At 41.1% G+C, this 19,863-nt stretch overlaps 1 protein-coding gene across 1 annotated transcript; it reads left to right on the forward strand.

The window, feature by feature from the left end:
* The first annotated feature begins 287 nt into the window (after positions 1-287).
* LOC149284612 (centrosomal protein cep57l1-like) lies at positions 288-19,203 on the forward strand. Its single transcript, XM_089496463.1, has 12 exons — positions 288-341; positions 5,718-5,771; positions 6,383-6,557; positions 7,051-7,230; positions 7,624-7,742; positions 9,031-9,144; positions 10,072-10,149; positions 10,788-10,877; positions 11,627-11,704; positions 11,788-12,017; positions 18,333-18,477; positions 18,979-19,203. Exons 1-12 carry the CDS (start codon positions 288-290, stop codon positions 19,201-19,203), a joined length of 1,542 nt encoding a protein of 513 aa, XP_089352589.1.
* Positions 19,204-19,863: the final 660 nt, after the last annotated feature.

Below are 19,863 nucleotides of genomic sequence, written 5' to 3' on the forward strand. Positions count from 1 at the left end.
CGAAGCTCGTTTGATTTACTTTTCTAGGAAAAGCTTGGGGTTGTGTTTCAGTCACAGCTGTAAACAAACTCCACCAGGCTATGTAACATAAGACTGTTTTGTGAAATGCAGAACATTTTGTATCCACCGGGGTGGTGGGAGCCCTGCCCTTCCATGTGTTTACAATATTCTGCCTTTCGCTTGTACAAATGCTCTGTGTTACTCAAAGCAGCAGACGTGCCACTAGTTTCACCTACACTTTACACTAAGAGGCAATGGCAGACCCGTGAAGTAATGCAGTGGTAGATATGGCAACACTTAAAACACTCCGTACCACCTACTTCGCTGCTCTCAGCCAACAAGTAATTAAGATTAACACCAACGATAATATTTTGAGCCAGTAACCCAATCACTTGGAAAACCTTCTAATTATTATAATATCCATACTCAGAGAGGTGTGATCCTGAATATTACTTCAAGTGCCAGCCTGTCTCTTGTATCAAATAACTGCAAGGCATAAATGATCACAAATGCCTCCGAATGCCAAATCTGACATATATATTACAGGCCCCAAATTAGAGGCTATATACAAACAAAGGTAAGATTAAAACAGGTAGTACTTTTCCCCATAACTCCAGAAAGTTTCCATCAAATGATGGCTGTGATCGCATGATCCAGAATGCTATAATTATGTGGCTGTAATTTGGATGATGACCAGAAGTAAGGAGGGATTTGCCGTAGGTGGATATGTATATTAGTCAGTATTGCACAATAGGGAGGGACAGTATGAATATACTCTAGTAGCTATGCTCACTACAAGCACACAAGAACAAGCAGTGATGATAATAAGCTGACTACAGAACATATTTGAGTACATTGTCTTGGTAAATTTATAAATATAATGTAGTCATATGTGGATCATACTTTCAGCTAGACTTGGTAAACCAAAAGGTATGCTCTTTTTTTAATTTTTCAATTTGTAAGCACTTATACTCCTTTTAAGGTAGCTCCATGTTCAGGTATTATTAAAATGTATCAGTAAAAAAAAAACCCAATTCATATCACTATGCCAACCTGCTTCAGTCCTCAACTTTCTTTAAATGGGAAGTAATACATATTATATACTCAGGCATCATTGAAGCAAACTGGCACACAAATAGTTTGGCACTAGGTCCACCATCATGGGGGTACCACAGACATAAGCAGACATGAGCAGCAGCAAGTGTGTAAAAACCTGCAGTTAGGGTAGAGTTTTGAAAACTATTTATTACAATTTGTGCCATCTCTCCCCCCAAACAGCTTGTCAGTGCCACCTTAATTTCTGCCTGTGCCATTTTGCATCCCAATCAGCTTGTATGTGCCATCTTTGACCCAAAACCATTTGACCGTGCCACAATTGCCCCCAAACAGCTTGTGCTGTGTTATCTATTCCATCATTGCCTCCAGACAGCTTGCCTGTGCCATATTTGCTCCTAAACAGTTTGCCAAGATGCCAACATTGTCACCAGTTTGTCAATGTCACTTAGCTTGTCTGCGCCATCTTTGTCACCAGTTCATCAACTAAACAGACTGCTTGTGCCAAAAAATCAGTAGAAGAGAAAATCCTGATAGTATGTGGGGGGGTCATCTGGGGAGGGGGGCCCAGAACACTTGTTCTGTAAGGGGCTCTAAAATTTCTGATGGCGGCCCTGAAAATAATCAGGTGTCATAATGCAACAATGATCAGTCACATCATACCCAGGCTGTTTATGGAGATTATTCTGCTTTGTTTCTTTTTTCTTTCTTCCTTCAGGATGCTGCTCTTCCCATTAACTTTATAATCCACTTCTAGGAAACTAAATAAAGCAGCTACCCGAGATCTCCCATCTAGGGATACTTTTCCAAAAGATTCCACCTTTTTCCATAGTTGTAGTTCCCCGCTGATAAACAACTTGCAGCACAACCTGTTCCTTTCAGTGTCTTTTTATAGTGTCTGGCAGGCACACTTTACCCCTGCTCAATGCCAGCAGGATGCACTACTCTGAATTGTGCTCCTATTTCATTCAACAAGTTAATTTAATATATCCCATTCTTAGCTTTATTCCCTTGAGTCTTGCCAGTCCTCTCTTTACAGTACATATTTAAATACTTGTATATATTGAAATCACCCTCCTCCTTCTTTCAGATCCTTTCAACACCAACAGGCTGTCTACTCCTCACACAGGGGCAGGCTCATGGCCCAGAACGTGAGCTGGTCTACTGTCACTTCATGCAGTAGCAGTGTGCCCTGGGTCTCAGCCACCTCTCAGTTAGGAGGTGTAGCTGTTTGTCCTGACATTGATGCTGTGTTACCACCCTTCATGTACATACACTGTGCTTTGTTAACCAAATGTCTTCCTTGATTTGCAAAACAGGTACAAAATTACATTTGCACATACACATTCTGTAACAATAATAATAATAATATCATCTAAATAGAACAGGTTATGTGCTGACTAAAAGTAACTCCATGGTGAACTAAGAAAATAAAACAAAGGTATGGAAATTAGGTAAAGCCTGACTAATGTAGCTTTGATAGTTTTTAGGCACCTGTTGACAATTTTAGAGCACATGCTAGTGTAAATACTGCAGAACTGTATTTATTTATACATATAGAGATAGATTATCAATATGGATATGAGTATTTTATATATATATATATATATATAACCAATGTACAATTAACTTTTTATTTACATGTGTTTTGTGGCCCTTTCATTTTTTGCATGTGCAACAAATGGGTTTCAGGGGGTCATGGGACAGGGGTGGTAATTTGCCATTCCAAGGCATGTTCTTTTAGGATAGATTTGTGGAGAAAGAGAAAAGTTTCTTCACCTTTCTTTCTCCGCAAATCTATCTGCATTATTCTTGCATCCCGTTTCTGTCTTCTTTTTTTTTGTCCGCTTCTCCCTGTGTCTTGTTTTTCTGTCTTCTTCTGCTTCTCCATGACCCTGGCCTCCTGTTGCACTTCCACAAAAGGCCATGGGGACAGCCTCTCCCGTGTTCCCCCATTCTTTCTGGGAGGCCAGGTTCATGCAGAAGCAGAAGAATACAGAAGAAAGAAGACAAGAGGAGAAGCGGACGAAAAAAGAACAACAAAAGCAAGAGAAGAAGCGGAGCTGCGGGAAAGGAGACAGGAGACTGCGGAAGCACTCAGCAGTCAAAGAAGGTAGGAAGACATTAAGAGAATGTGTGAGTTACAGTGTTAAGGCAGGGCCACCCTCAGAAATGTTGGGTCCCCTTACAGAACAAGTGGTCTGGCCCCCAGATGACCTTTTCCCCCACACACCTCCATGATTTTCTTTCCTACCTATCTTTTTTCGTGGCAAAGATTGCACAGGGTATTGACAAGCTGTTGGAGACAAAGATGGCACAGACAAGCTGTTCGGGGTCATATGGGGCCATTGGGCTCTCATTACAAATTGTAGTTATTTTTTTTCCCGAATGTACTTTACCTTGTCCTATTTGCAGAATTTTGCTGTCACTCTTGGATCGTATCGCACAGATGACTAGTTGCTGGGCCCACAACATAACCAGAAGGCCAGCTGTCTCCAGATATCTGGGAAGGTAAAGTAGTAATGTGAGTGGCTAACCACCAGAGGGAGACAAAACAGGGTGGAGGCTCAGATAACTAACCAGAGCAAATTAAGAACAAAGGATACCTCTGGGAACTCAATTGCCAAGGATTAGTAAGGAACAGGGTGCTGCTCAACAGTACATTATCCCCTCAGGATTCTGAGGAAGAGACAGTGTGAACTCCCAGGGGAAGATGTGCTCTTGAAGATGAAGCCCTGGATGACTGAAAGACTTAATGAGACCAACTATGTGACGACCAGTGGTTTAACTTAAGTGGTGGTCTGCCCTATGGAATGTATCTATGTTATTCTCTTAAAATCCTTACTCTGCAGTTAGCAACAAGGCCTCCAAAAAACTGGCAAATGTCAATATCAATATGCAGACCACTTTGTAATTGTAATGTGGGCACACAAAACAAAATAAAGAGTCTTCAAGAGGCACAAGGTTTGAAGACGCAGATGATCCTTAAAAAGTTTGCACAGAAATGCAAAAATATAGAATTCGACTTTAAATAAGACCCATTCAGCCCATATTTCCTGATGTAGAGTCTCGGACTTTAAGCAGTCCTTGGTCTGTTCTCAGATTTAGGGTGGCTTTATGCCTATTCCACACGTTTAAATTCCCTTACTGTATTATCCTCATTGCAGCTCCTCATTAAGTCCCATTTTTTTTGTTCTTAATTAAGAACACAGAAAATCAAGAGTGAATTCAGGGCCCAGTTCATTAGACATGCTTTATATATATATATATATATATATATATATATATATATATATATATATAGATTGTAGGCTGATTTGAGCAGGGCCCTCCTCATCTGTTGTCTCTGTTAGTCAAATTGTTATGTCATATACGACTTGGTATGTCCTGTCTAACCATTGTACTGCCCTACGGAATTTGATGACACTATGTAAAACAATAAATAATAATATTGATTTTACCCAGTGAAATAATGTTTAGATATTTTAGACATCAACCACACATTTTCAAGACATGCTATCAGAGCATGGTAATGGAACCTTGTCCAGGCCCGGACTGACCATCTGATCTACCACTCTAGTCTTGGGTCAGCGGCAGGGTATGCCCAGGGGCACGCTAATTTTGTATCAACACTCAGCAATACATTTTATTTATTTCTACACTGACATGATGATGTTATTAATATTAGCTATCAAACGATATATTCAAAAATAGTAGGAAGACTGTACTGACAACCACAAAAAATGACATGGGACAGTTCTGTATGTTGTCGCCAATACGACTTATTACAGTGATGTGATAACGACAGTTATAAAGCTACTAAGATGTCTTGTTATTAGGTAGCCTCTGCCTCACAAAGCCCACTAACTCCGAGAGCATTACGTATCCAATAACTACTAGCGTCATGGCAACCTGGAGACAGGGAATGTCGCGCTCGGCCGTTATGTGACGTCACAGCCCCGCGACGCAAAACAACAGCAACGGCGCGACTGAGTTCCAGCAGGAAAAGTCCAAACATCGGCGTTTTAAAAGCGGCGGATAAGTCTGCAGCAGGATTGTCAGGGGTTTCAGGTAACTGTGCTGGCAGTTGGAGCCTTGAAAGTTGATAAGTGTGTGAGTTCCCCGGCCAAAGTGAATCCCCTCTGCGGCATCACTGCGTGAGGTGGTGTTACGGAATAGTATTAGTAGCATTAGAAGAATTCTTCCCGTGCAGCCAGACATAACTGAAGCCCTCACCGGCTCACCTGATCATACTGCCAATCACTGGCCAGAGCTTGCTTAGGAAGTTTAACTACTACTCCAGCCTAGGGCACACTCCACTATATACTCACAATAATATTGGAAGGAGTAAACCATATCAACTACATACATGCCAACATGTCAGGCAAAGATGCACACATGTGATGTCATCTAACATCATGTCTGCATACTCTGCATTTACTTTGAAGCTGTGTACTAAGTGCAGTATCAGGAACTCCATCATGTAAAGCCTACAGGTCAGGGCACACTTATATGGCCAGACTTGGCTTCTTAGTGATGATTGTCAGCTTTGCAAGTATTTGTATATGAATTGATATTATAAGCCCGTTGGTTTTTGCAATGTTTTAAATATTGAAGAGTGGGCAGTTTATAAAAGTTCCTGTAATACATGTTATGTATTACAGGTAGGAGAATCTGTGACTGGACTTGGAAAAGTCTTCAGGATCGAGAAGGTGCAAGTATGTTGGGTGAAAGGGCCCTGCTGTGTTATGGCAGTTCACACACCTGCTTATTTTCATAAGACTGTAGTGTGTGGCAGGTTGTTGTGATCCCTCATCAGAGGTCCTGCTTGTATCTGCATCTGGTTATATAGTGTTTTCATGAAAGACTCCCCACACGTTATCTCACACTCGACCCCTCAAATATTAATACCAGCCCTGACACAGCGGATTAAATATGCCAAGAGCATGCAAACAAAAAATGCGAGGAATAGGCTAAGGCTACAACGATGATGATTCTATATAACGAGGCTAAAAAAAATTAGATCCATTCAGACTTTAGTTTGTCAACTACTTGGCACCTTTAAAAATAAACAGAAAACTCAAGTGAAGAAATAAATCGATAGGGAAAAAATATATACATGCGTGTGGTTCACGTATTTGGTGGGGTTTCTTTATTAATGGACTGTATATCAGCATTGATAGAACATAACACATTTGAAAGGCGCTATATATATATATATATATATTGAATAATTATAAACAATTTAAAATAGAGTATCCTGTTTCTCTGTAATTTTAAAATAAAAGTTTACTTGTTTTATATCTATTTATGTTTATTATTATTTCAGTATCGTTTGTTGCAGATTCAGATGGACTCTGTATTGAAGGATAGCATAATGGGAAGCTTAAGTCCGCCTCCTAACAATACTCATGGAACAGAATTTCTGCAGTCCAAATCCTTACTACCCCAGAGCACAGCATCCTCAAATTCCTATGATATTCTCCAGGCACCAAACAGCAAAGGTAATCCAACGCTCTATGGATGTACGTGAGTATGAGTCAAAAGAGAGAAAAGTGTTCTCAAAAGATCAGTCCTTAACCTTAAATTATGGTCCACTTGAGAGCTGAAACTGTACATTGGCACCATGTATTGGCAAAACCATACTGAATTTGGTATACCTGGCTGTTCCTTTTTTTGGTACGCAGCTGTAATTGGTACTGTGCTATTTGATTGATGAGTACTTGTCATAAGAAATGAATTGGTTAAATCCAGGACCCAGATTCTATTGGTAAGTGCTTTGGGAGTGTGCGAAGTCTCACATGAGCAGAAGTGCTATCTGACGGTTCTGACCAAACAGCATTTGTAAGTGAAACATGGCGCATTTAACTGAAAGAAACAAAACATTGCTCCAATAGTCGCTGAAAATAATGGGCTTGGCTGTCCCCTTAATTCTTAATCTAAAGTCTAGTTTAAAATAATTAAGTACGCTCACCCTCCCTTATCTCTACCAAACAGCTCTTGTTCAGGCACTGAAGACTCTTCAGGAGAAGATTTCCCGCCTTGAAATGGAGGAATCACAAACTCGTGATCGTTTAAAAAGCTTATCTAGTGAGGCTGCTGAGCGCAAGACGATTTTGGATTCTGCCAGGGAAAACAAGGACCCTTCTCATAATGAAGAGTCACTTCAGAAAAATGGTAGACCATCATTAACTGGGAATATTAACACATTGCAAGGGGCACTGCAAAGTAAGAGGCACCTTAATAACAATCCACACAGTTTAGACAGCCGATTTCTTTATATTTGGCAGTTGTTTAATGGTACCTGAGCCACAGAAAACGTGATCATCATATACTGACAAGTTTAGTGTTCGGTGAGAACTCTTATCAGAACCGGTTCATCACCATAATACATTGCCTAGCGTTTTTGTGCCTGGCTATTTAAAAAAAAATATATACATTTTGAAAGGTTATTTGGGGTTGAACCATTTAGACCAGATGCAGCAATCAGCAATACATTACTTTCTACGTGAGGTGATAGTGCTGTATTTAACCGTTCAATAACAGTCTTTCTTTGTCTTCAAGCATTAGATGTAAATACCAAGCTACAAGCAACGCAAGAGCGTTGCTCGTTATTAGAAAAGCAGCTGGACTACATGCGAAAAATGGTTCAGAATGCTGAAATGGAAAAGCATGCAACGATAGAACAGGTACGTACTTTTTTTCCTTTTCAGTGGATTTAAAGGGACCCTCTAGCTATCAAATGACCTTTAATGCATATGGTAGCTGAGAGGTCCCTTTAACTTTAATGGGTGGACACACACACACACACACACACACACACACACACACACACACACACACACACACACACACACACACACACACACACACACACACACACACACACACACACACACACACACACACACACACACACACACACACACACACACACACACACACACACACACAATCTGCCTGCAGAAAATCTGTTCCGTTATGGCTTGGTTACCACCAATCAGCTCCAGTATTAGTCTAACAGGACCTGCTGTGCGCATGCCCATTGATTTCAGTAGGAGTGCTTTCCTGTCACTGATGGTCGGTGGCAAGCGTCATCTACCATGTAGGAGAATGGGAGCTGCAGTTTCTATCTTAGATAAGGGAATTTTTTTCCATACCCCCCATTTTAAAGAATTCATATTAAAGTGCCCACAAAGCATTTCAGTATATTTTATTCTTTGGTGAGGTACTGTCCCTTTAAGGTAAGAATACTCTGTTTTAGCCTTTCCACTTTTGGTTTTGGAAAATTTACACAAAGTAGTATAGATGTACTGAATAGTCAGACGTAATAAGCCAAATTACATCTTAATCTCTCTTCTCTTAATTTTCCCCCACAAAGTTTTGAGTATTCTTGATTTGTTCAATAGACAAATAGAAACTTCTACTTCCCAGTATTAAAAAAAAAAAGAAAAAAAAAAATTGATTAACAAAAGGGTCAGCCACTTGACCCACTGTAAGAAAACAAAATTTATCTTGGAAAATATTCCAAATGGTTGTTGTGGCAACAGTACTTCTCAAACACCCACGACTGTATACACTGGCTAACGTGGGACGCATGAGTCGGATTTAGGAGTGCTGATTGCAAAATTCAAAACCGATTTAATAAGCTCTAAGCTTTAGTTGCTGAATTAAAGGGACCCTGTCACAAAAAAAACTTAGCAATCAAAAGAAGGCTATTTCTATGTTGGTTTGATCCATATTATGTGAGGTTTTAAGATTGTATCCCACATGTTGGTTATGGTCAGTATTTCCTGGTTTCTGCACCTGTTGCAAAGCGTGTTCCAAGGCTGTTTTAGTAGCCAGGAAAGAAGAGGTGAATCAGTAGACGGGAACATTTATTGCACATATCTGACGTACAAAGTACCTTGTGTTGCTGCTTGTGAAAAAGTAGTGTTTGCGAGACCATTGAAGCCGAGTTGTACTTTTTCATTGCAGACATTGCCTCCGCAGGAAAACACACAGCATAAGGAAGTGCATTTAAAGCTGTCCAAGCTCGACCTTCTGCAACAGGAATGTCTAAGGCTCTCGCATACTCACAGAAGTGCAGAGGTGAGGCATCTTACTGCCATCTGGCCATTGCTGTGTCACTGATGAGCTTGTTTCCTCCTAAATATTTATGTTTGTTCTACCTTCACTCAAATGTGCTTTAGATGCAAATTTTAAAAAATAAAGAATACCCTCACCATTCTCTTCAGGATATTTGCCATGCCACCAGTATTTGGGTCTTTTCCTAGTTTTTATTTGGTTTACATTTGTGCCTTGTACAAATTCTATGCTTCCAGTAAGATGCAGAGTTAAATCTGTATCGCATGCTATGCAACTCAGTAGCTAATGATATTAGTAGTAGTAGTAGAATAATTATATCCTTACCTGATGTCTGTCTCTTAAATAACCACACGTGACATCATTGTAGAGCACACGGTGCAATGAAGTCAGGGCGTTGTTGGTCTATATTCTGGCATATTAGAAGTCTACATCTATATAAAAACTTCACATACAAAGCTACTATACCTATGTATTTGCTACAAATTTGGCTAACATAATGCAGAGAGAAAACTGTGCTGCTTGCAGCAGTGCTCTTTTAAATGATAGGTTCTAGAAACAAAGCTATGTTTCTCAGTCTTTATTTTTAGCTAGCATATGTGACCTAGGTACAGCTGGCGGTTGTGATACTGTGGAAGATAATGCACACAGATCGCGCTGCATGATCACCCTTGATACCAATTATATCTTCAGCACTCTTGTAACAGCAATTACGATATTAAATGAAATTACATAGTGAGGGTAGAGTGAGAGGGGTCTCATGGCCCAATACTAGGTCCTTACACCGAGTTTCAAGTACTCTACAGTACTACTAAATAGGTGCAAAAGCCATGAAGTGACTGTAGTGTTATTATACATGATAGATTGTTTTTTATTACACATTATTGTTAGTAAATATATATGTATTATATTGTTAACATATCTTTGTTTTAGAGCAAAATTCAGCAGCTGGAGCAACAACTGTCTGTAGAGGAACAGCAAAGGAAACTACTGCAAAATAAAGCAGCCGAAGTAAGATTTGTGTTTTAAGTACAGCTGCAACTAACGATTGTTTTCATAATCTAATAGTTTTACTGGTAAATATGAATTCACATGTAAGCTATTGTTTCTTGTTTTTATTTCCTTTTTTTTGCCTACCCCCCACCCAAATATGCCCCCAGATTCTGGACTTCTGTGACGGAACACCAAAAGGTCATGTCACACCGGCGCTCCATCATAGAAGCCCCGGCGGAAGCTCCGGGCAGCAGCGAAGGTTGTCTGCGTGCATCGCACTGGCTGCCGCAGAAGAGGATCCAGGTCCCCTTCAGCGCTGTGGGGGATCTGGATCTTAGTCTTATAGTCAGACCTCTTTTTGAGGTCGGATTATAAGACAAAGGGGTATTTTTCAGAGCATTTGACAACGATTTTCAGTATTGATTTTATCGATTAGTTGTTGCAGCCCTAGTTTTAAGTTTTAATTTGGAAAAAACATCATACAATAACTGACATCATTATGTACTCAAGAAGCACTACCCACAGCTATGTTTTGAATGGCTCAGCTGTTTTAGAATGGGTCGACTTTACAATTCTTTGTAAATCCGGCATTGCATTTAGATCTGTAAGAACTAAAGTGATAAAATAGAATTAACTTTATTGCTGTTTTTTTTCAGTTGCAAACTGGATTAGAAGTGAACAGAATTTTACTGTCTTCAGCCCAAAAGATACCTCCCAGAAAAATTAAAAAAAAGAAGCAAGTGAAGGTAATTTTCAATGAATTACTTGGTTCTTTCTTTTTTTCTTCAAATGAAATGGTGTTTGTATGTATATGTGCGTATATATACAGTGATGCAGTTACTCTTGACTCTGCCCTAGGCCTGACCCAGGGCAGCTCCCTCAGCTGCTCACAGCCACCATCTTTGCTACAGGGCACCAAGATATGACATAATATCCTGGAGCTCTGTGTCTTCAAGGTGGCAGTCTGTGGAGGCTATGCTGGCCTGGTACATCCTTAATGGGGTAAATGGGCTGGTTGGGGAGATCAGAAGTCTCCCCTGTAACTGGCCCATCGAAGAGCAGAGCACCAAGGGGGCCTGATCACGCAAAAGGGTGATCTACCCCCCTAGCCTGCCTAGGCCAGGATATATCAATATATATATAATCTATATCTTTATAGCCTGCAAGAGCTAAAAGTGAACCTGAAATATATTTACTCTTAAATACTCTTACTAGTATTGGTAAAGTCAGTTACCTGCCTAGGGAATGCAAAGTTTAGATTTGATGTATTTATGGATTTTCATTAAAATGCTATGAGGGAAAACGTGACATACACCGCAGGCTGCACAATTACCAACCAATTACAGGCATTCTTCATTCTATGTGGCGTTGCATGTAATGCATCCATGAAATATTGTACGCAGCAAGACCTATTACATATTGACTTCAAGATTAGTAGTAGACTAGAGTTTTTTGTTTCTTATTTTTAAAAACATATTTTTTTGTCTTTTGTAAGACGAAAGCTGCTCTTAGTAAGGATCCTGTTAAACAAGTTTACCCAAAGGCTGGACAGCTCCCATTTGTAGCTGGAAAGGTCAGTCAACACTTTTCCCCCCCTTTCTTTCAATGAATTCATGTGATGTGACTGTGTTGTTTAACTATGTCATCTTCTTATAGTCTACAAGTTCCAGTCATTCTCTGAGTGCAAATGTGCAAGCTGTTTTGCACATGATGAAACATCATAATCCTCGAATCAACCAGGAGTACCGTAAGGGCACTGTAGTGGACAAGGGTTTTAGACGTTTGCCTCCTGGTCGCACCATGACCAGGCCTTCAGCTCTCTCCACAGGTGACAGTCTGACTGACATTCTGCTGGCTTTGCAAGATGAACTGGGGCAAATGAGCTTGTGAGTATTCTGTATATTTTAAAGGCTGGCCAATTCATTAATGGTATAATTGTGGCAATCCTTATTTCCAAATCCTTTAAAAGCTTAGGGTTATGAAATGATTTCTGGTGGAGTCAATAATACAAATGTTAACTTAAATAGGAGTTTGTTTACTAAACAGTGAGTTTTCATTTGTGGTTAGCTGGTTGTATAGCATAGTTAATGTAGCGAGATGGTATTTTTCACCTCCCAGTATTAAACTTGGTGATTCAACAAAAAAGAAAGCGGGTGAAATTAATGACACAAATGTTTAAACCAAAGCATTGTTCGTCTTTCCTCCAATATGTGAGTCATGGCTTTGTTTACATGTGAAGCACTGATTAAAGTCTTGTAACTTTTAACCCCTTAATGACCAATGGCATTTCAGGCATGTCACTGCATTAAATTAGCGTAGAAAGGGATCTAAGGTCACTTTCTTCGCTTAAATGGTGTTGCTGTAATGCCTTATTGTTGCTGAACACATATTGGGGTCTTGTTTGTCTGTGACATATACCAGGAGCTATATATTCATACCTGAAGTACAATATGTGTGGGGAAAAAAACACAAAAGAAATTAGTGACACACAGGCTGGTAGTGAAATTAGTGTATGTAAAGTGTTAAAATACCACCATATATCTGGGGGTGTCTAGTTTTCAAAAATATATGATTTGATGAGGTGAATTGAACTGACCGGGTCAAACGTTTCCCAAATAGAACATAGGGACATGATTAATAGATTTGAAAAAAAATGGTTTTGAAATAGCAAAACACTACTTGTACTTATTGCCCCATAACTTGGAAAAATTGCATTTTCATTGGCTTTCATAGATGAGTAAAAGATTTTTCAAATAAAAACAAAAAAAAAAGTTTTCACCATACTTTTTTCCTGCCATTCAGTGGCAGTACGATTGGGGTATAGCCTCTTCATGTGGACAAGAAGACGCTACGGATAAAAAAGGGTTAATAGAGAGGAACCCTCCCCCTTAAAACCATAAAACCAGGCTCACCCTGAACACATCCAGTTTTCTTCTTGTCCCGTTCAGGGACGGACGTTGGCTACGGCTGGGGGATGTTTTCTCCCAAGATTTTCTGGTCTGGTGAGGCGCACGGGTTGCTGCCTGGGGGTCTTCTTCCTCCGATTGCTCCCCGGGTGGAGAGCAGAGCGAGGTCCCCTCCGTAGCGATGGCGTTACGGAGGGGTTTGGACAAAGAGTCTTTTATGTGTTTCCGGCTGTGGGAGTATCCGCAGTGAGTGGAACGCATGCCCGGGTGGCGTTGTGTTCCACTGAAGATCCGATGACGCTACTGCGCGTATCGGATCTTCTGGAGGGCGCCAAATTCAAACCTTTAAAAGGTTTGAATTCATCCTGTCTGTCTGCATGGGCATTGTTCAGCACAGGATACCGTGTCACCAGCCCCCCCCCACACGGTTCAGAGGATTTGGAGGTAGGATTATTTATCTTTGCCTTCATTTTTCTCTTCCTCCAGAAGATTATTTGTTTTTTGTATATATATGTGTATTTATATATATATATAATGTGTGTGTGTGTATATATATATACACATATGTGTGAGGCTTTTCAGGTTTCTGCAGCTCAAGTTCAGTCCAAGGTTTGGAGTAAATCCTCCGGCAAACGCAAAAGATCTCGGTCATCTTCCATATCGCAGCTATCATCAGGTGAAATCTCTCAGTCCTCAGGCTCTACTACTTCGTTCAGAGGATGAGGCCGTTTTTCCTCCCCAAGAACTTCGGAAATTCACCAAGGAGGTGACTCGTATTATATCGGACGAAGAGGTTAATAAAATCAAGGGCTTTCCTGTTCTTCCCAAGCTGAAGCAACTTATGGAAAGAGAATGGAAATACCCGGGAAAGAGGGCTTTTCTCTCCAGACATTTTAAGCACCTATTCAGGCTCCAGAGTGAAGAGCGTTGGGATGAGCCCCCCAAGGTTGATGTCCAAATAGCTCAGCTGTTGAAAAAAACAACCATTCCCATTGGAGGAGTCTCCGGCCTTAAAGACTCAATGATTAGAAGGGTTGAGACTTCCTGCAGGCGTATATTCCAGGCATCAGGTGCGCAATGCAAGGCTGCTGTGGTTAGTGCAGCGGTCTCTAGGGCTCAAAGCTATTGGATACAAGCCTTGGAAGAGTGCTTACCGGCCGATCAAGATTCCGAAATTTCTCAACTACTAAAGAATTTGAGATTGTCCAACAGTCTTCTTAAAGATTCCTCTCAGGAAATGGTGACGATTTCAGCTCGCAATATGGGCTTATCCTTGGTGGCCCGCAGAGCTTTATGGTTGAGATCCTGGGCGGCGGATACAGCCTCTAAGGCATCCCTCTGTGATTTACCCTTTGAAAGGAATAAATTGTTCGGAGCTCCTTTGGATGACTTGATTAAGCAAATGTCTGAGACTAAGAGGGCTCTCCCTCAGGATAGACGTTCCAGATGGAATAGACGGTATCCATTTAAAACCACCAGGCTCTTCCAGACGTCTTACAGATCACAGAATTTTCGAAGTTCCTTTGGAGAAACAAGAAAAGAGAGAAAATTCTGACAAAGTAGGAGGAAGGCTGCAGCGGTTCACTCATGTTTGGGAACGGACGACGCGCAACAAGTGGATTCGGAAAATCATTTCAGAGGGATACAAGATCAGTTTCATGTCACTTCCCAGAAGTCAGTTCCTGATTTCATTATACCCATCCCAGATGAAAAATTTAGCGCTTCATTCGGCTTGCCTATCTCTCCTTTCAAAAGGGGTCAAAGAGAGGGTTCAAGCTTCACTACACTTCCAAGGAGTGTATTCCAGACTCTTTCTAGTCCCAAAACCGGACGGATCCTTTCGCCCCGTTTTGGATCTAAAGAAAATGAATAGCTGCATCCCGTATCGCTACATCTGGATGGAGAACATCTCTTCGGTCGCCCGGTTGCTTCAGAAAGGAGACGTCACGGCAACCTTGGACCTGAAGGACGCATACCTTCACGTTCCAATTGCACAGTCTTCCAGAAGATTTCTCAGGTTTGCAATCTGAAGTGGAGTCATTCATCATTTCCAATTCAAGGCACTCCCGTTCGGTCTATCCTCAGCCCCAAGAATCTTCACAAAGATTTTGTGTCCATTGGCGGCATCTCTGCGAGAAAGGGGGATTTACATAGTTCCCTACCTCGACGACTGGCTCATCAAGGCCGAATCTTCAAGGATGCTCCGGGTGGACCTTACCACCACGATGCAGTTTCTGGAAGATCACGGCTGGATTATCAACCGAAAGAAGTGCAACCTCATCCCTTCCACCAGGATCCAGTTCCTCGGCTTAGGAGTAGATTCGATGTCTCAACAATTTTTTCTACCATCCACAAAAATCAGGAAGATCAAAAAGGAGATCAGGTCCCTTCAATTACACCCAACTTGCTCTATCAGAAAAGCCATGAGCATCCTAGGTCTACTGACAGCATCCATCCCGGCGGTCAAGTGGGCAAGAGCTCAACTGCGTCCCCTTCAATGGGATATTCTACGGAATTGGTCAAGACGAGAGGAAGACCTGGATCTAGATGTTACGATCGCGAGTCAGGTCTTATCCCAACTTACCTGGTGGAGGACGTCTTCCCATCTTTCCAGAGGCCTTTCTTTTCGTTCCCCCAATTGGGTAACACTTAACACGGATGCTTCCGGTATCGGATTGGGCGCCCATTTAAGTTTTCACTTCCGGCAAGGCGTATGGTCTCCAGAAGATTCGCTTCGTTCATCCAATTTTCGAGAATTAAAAGCGGTTCTTCTTGCCCTCTTAGCCTTCCAAACACTGTTGGAGGGTCGTGCAGTGAGGATACAGTCGGACAACGCTACGACAGTCGCATACATAAACAGGCAAGGGGGTACACGGGTAAGGAGCCTTCAGATTCTTTGCTCTGTGTTGATGAGTTGGGCCCAGCTTCATTTGGAAGACATATCGGCTACACACATAAGAGGCTGCGACAATACCGTTGCGGACGATCTCAGCAGGCTAAGATGGTCACAAGCAGAGTGGTCTCTAACCAAGGGGACCTTCGCCTCCCTGGTGTCAAGATTTGGCCTCCCAGAGATAGATCTGACGGCGTCCAGGAGAAACAGGAAAGTTCCAATTTTTGCCTCTCTCAACAGGCAAGATTCACCAGACTTCCTGGACGGTCTGTCCGCAAAGTGGGATTTCCGTCTGGGTTATTTTTTTCCTCCAGTCGCATTGATTCCCCGCGTCCTCCAGAAGATCCGTTCAGACAGAGCCCGGGTCTTAGCCATCATCCCATACTGGCCAAACCGCAGCTGGTTCTCCCTCCTAAAACAACTAAGTCTAACGTGTTGGGCTCTGCATCTGGAGCATATCCAGATGTTCAAGTTGACGGCCTGGCTACTGCAAGGATGATTCTGTGTGGTCAAGGTGTTGAGGATGATCTTTCTGACTTGCTGTTGAAATCTGTTAGAGGATCTACTTCAAGGATTTATTTTCAGATCTGGAAGAAGTTCCTTCTCTGGTATGCCTCAAGGGATTTTTCGGTTTTTCCTCCTACAGTCAACTCCATTTTACTGTTTTTAAAGGATGGATAAGGTCAGATTTCGGCTCTTAGTCATTTTTTTCTGGAAGACCTAGCTTCTCATTTACTAGTCAGACGGTTTTTTAAGGCCATCACCATTCAGCGTCCTCCGAGGAGAGGTCACTTTCCAGTTTGGGATCTTACAGTGGTTCTTCACTCTCTCTGCTCGCCTCCATTTGAACCTTTGGAGAAAGTTCCATTGAAGATCTTATCGTTTAAGACGGTGTTTTTGGTGGCCATTACTTCCGCCAAGCCCTTTCATCCTCTGAGAAGTTTACCATCTTCCATCAAGATAAAGTTGTGCTCCACCTTCAGCCTTCCTTTCTTCCGAAAGTTTTATCCAAATCCGCTATTAATCAGCCTTTAGTTCTTCCATCATTTTTTCCGTCTCCCTCCTCTCCGGAAGAAGCTAAATAGCACATGTTAGATGTCAAGAAAGCCCTTGAGTTGTATATTTCTAGGACTTCCGCCATCCGTTCCACTGACCAACTGTTCGTTGGTCTGGTCGTTCAGCGGGGAAGGCTGCCTCAAAGGCTTCCCTGGCAAGATGGATCACGAAAACTATTCGTATGGGCTACCAAGTCTCTGACGTTCCTCTTTTGTCTCCTGTCATGGCCCACTCCACCAGGGCTGTGTCTGCTTCATGGGCTGAGAAGGCCCATTTGTGGTCATCATTCAATAGTTCGTCACTACCGGCTAGACGTCTTCTCATCCTCTGCAGCGGATTTCGGGCGTAAGGTGCTCTAGGCGGTTGTTTCCTAGGAGTTTTGTTGCCCTCCCATTCTTCAGGGATCTTGGTACATCCCAATCGTACTGCCACTGTATGGCAGGAAAAATGGAAATTATTTACTCACCGTAAATTCCTTTTTCCTTAATACAGTGGCAGTACGGATTTCCCTCCCTAAATAAATTATTTTTTGCAAGCAGTTTTGGTGTTCTTGTTTTTTACTGGATGCGTTCAGGGTGAGCCTGGTTTTATGGGTAAGGGGGAGGGTTCCTCTCTATTAACCCTTTTTTATCCGTAGCGTCGTCTTGTCCTCATGAAGAGGCTATACCCCAATCGTACTGCCACTGTATTAAGGAAAAAGGAATTTACGGTGAGTAAAAAATTTTCTTTTTTATTATTATGATACCATCAAAATAACGATATCTAAAGAAAGCCCTTCTTTTTCTGTATACAGATATGTAACTTGTGTGGGTTTATTAAATGAGAGAGAAGTAAATTACAGCTAAAGCACCTCAGAAATGTTAAACCAGCCTCAGTCCAAAAGGGTACAAAGAAAATACAGCCTAGTCCTTAAGGGGTTAATATCACCATAATTGTGTCTTCATCCTGCTTTCTTTTTTATGTGTCAAGAAAAAAGTCACGAAGCGCCTGATGGATCTGATCTACCACCATGAGATAAATTGATACTGTGCCTTTAGTGTTGCTTACATTTACATATTTGTAATATATTTCATCAATATTATTGTATATGGTTATATTGTTTTAGGCCTTAGATTATTTGTGACTGGTAAGATTTTTGGGGGGAATTCTGTAAAATAACATTTATTTCAATCAGAGTTTTATCAGGAATCTAAGTTTCAAGTATTAACATTTGAATGCGCTGATGAATTTAATTATATAACATGGAAATAACCCCCTATGTGGACTACTAATTGCACTGCGTGTTAATAGTGCTGGACTGTAAATATGTGTGCTGATAGATGGAATGCCTTATTTTTGTGATTAAGGGAGCATCAGGAGCTTTTAAAGATGATACATGAAACCGAAGACAATGAGGCACGTGAAGATCTAGAGCGTGAAATGGAATGTCTTGTTAAGCAAATGGAAACTAAAAGTGACCAAATACTCAAGCTGAAACGGCATCAGGAGCATGTGAGTGCCATGATAACAAATAAGAGCTTGAGAATGTTTTACTGTTGTACATGCTGTACTACAGAAGCGAACCTTGCTACTATGTAAGGAAGCCCACATGCAAGGACCAAAACACAGTGGTGAGAGAGTTTGAGCCAGCTCTGCTCTAGCTCCCATTCTTTCAGAGTTCTGTAGCTGGGGCCAGCTGTAGGAATAATGGTCTTGTTTCATAAAGTATTCTATAGTTTGCTTTGTTTAGTTAAAGAATTCCACATAGTAACAGAAATATGGAAAATGAAGAAATTATTTTTTCACCAATCACTCTTAATCCTGAGACCATCCACCCAGGCTTTTGTCATTGCATATCTAGGACATATAAAGTACAAATACAGAACCAAATGTTTTGTTTAATTCTGCACATGAGTATTTATCATGAAATATGACTTTCCACTAAATTATTTTTTTATTTTAAAATGCAGCATGGAATTTTAGTAACACGGGTCTCTTTCCATATATTTCCAGGCTAATAAAAAGAAACCTACTCTACCCGTAAAAGGATGTTCTGCTACTATGCAGCCACCTGCGGCAGTAGAGCGTGTCAACAGCGACACTCTGAGCACCCCCAGGCTAAAGGCTCCAGCAAGAAGTACTGTGACTCCCACAAGCAAACCAACACTCCAACTGCTGAAAAATGTGCAAAAAATTCAGATGACATTAAAGAAAGATGACATAATGTGGGAGAAATAATATTTTTGTTTAGAATGTTGTACTTTTGTTTGTAAGGTGTCTGATCTTAATATATGAATGTTTTATTATTTTAATAAAGATTTTATATTGTGTGTGTATAAGAAAGGCCTGCACATAAATCAGAATGCTTATGTTTTTCCTTTGGGATGGAGATGCTAATCAGAACTATGAAAATTAGCTATCCATCCTTTTTCCATATGACAGTATCTCATTGACTATGCCTGCAAGACTGCTTCATTATCTGTATACAAGTTGGTGCAGAAGAGTTATTCATGGCTGTTCCCGGTAAAAGGGATTTTGTTTCCTACACCTGCCAATTTCAAAAATAATTGTACATCCTCCAGGGAGTAGGGAAGATTGTGCATGAGATGCCTGGAGAATGACCAAACTTTAGTAGTGTAAGCAGGGAGTGCTTCCTCTGGCAAGTGTGTGTGTGTATCGATGTACAAATGCACAAAATATGTACGGGGGCCCACCAAGTAATTTTTTTCCAGGTCCCTATTAATAATGATTGGAGGCTATCATTCTTCCTCCAGTAGAAACATAGAAAGTGACGGCAGATAAGAACCATTCTTTTAAATTAAAAAAATTGGCTGAGGTGAATTTGTGGACTCCTGCAGGAAATGCCTTCAGAGTGCCTAGTGACATTGACAAAGGAAA

Source organism: Sceloporus occidentalis, unplaced genomic scaffold (genome assembly GCF_023333645.1).
Source record: "Sceloporus occidentalis isolate IW3139 unplaced genomic scaffold, rSceOcc1.0.p SCAF_90, whole genome shotgun sequence".
Classification (NCBI taxonomy): Eukaryota; Metazoa; Chordata; class Lepidosauria; order Squamata; family Phrynosomatidae; genus Sceloporus; species Sceloporus occidentalis.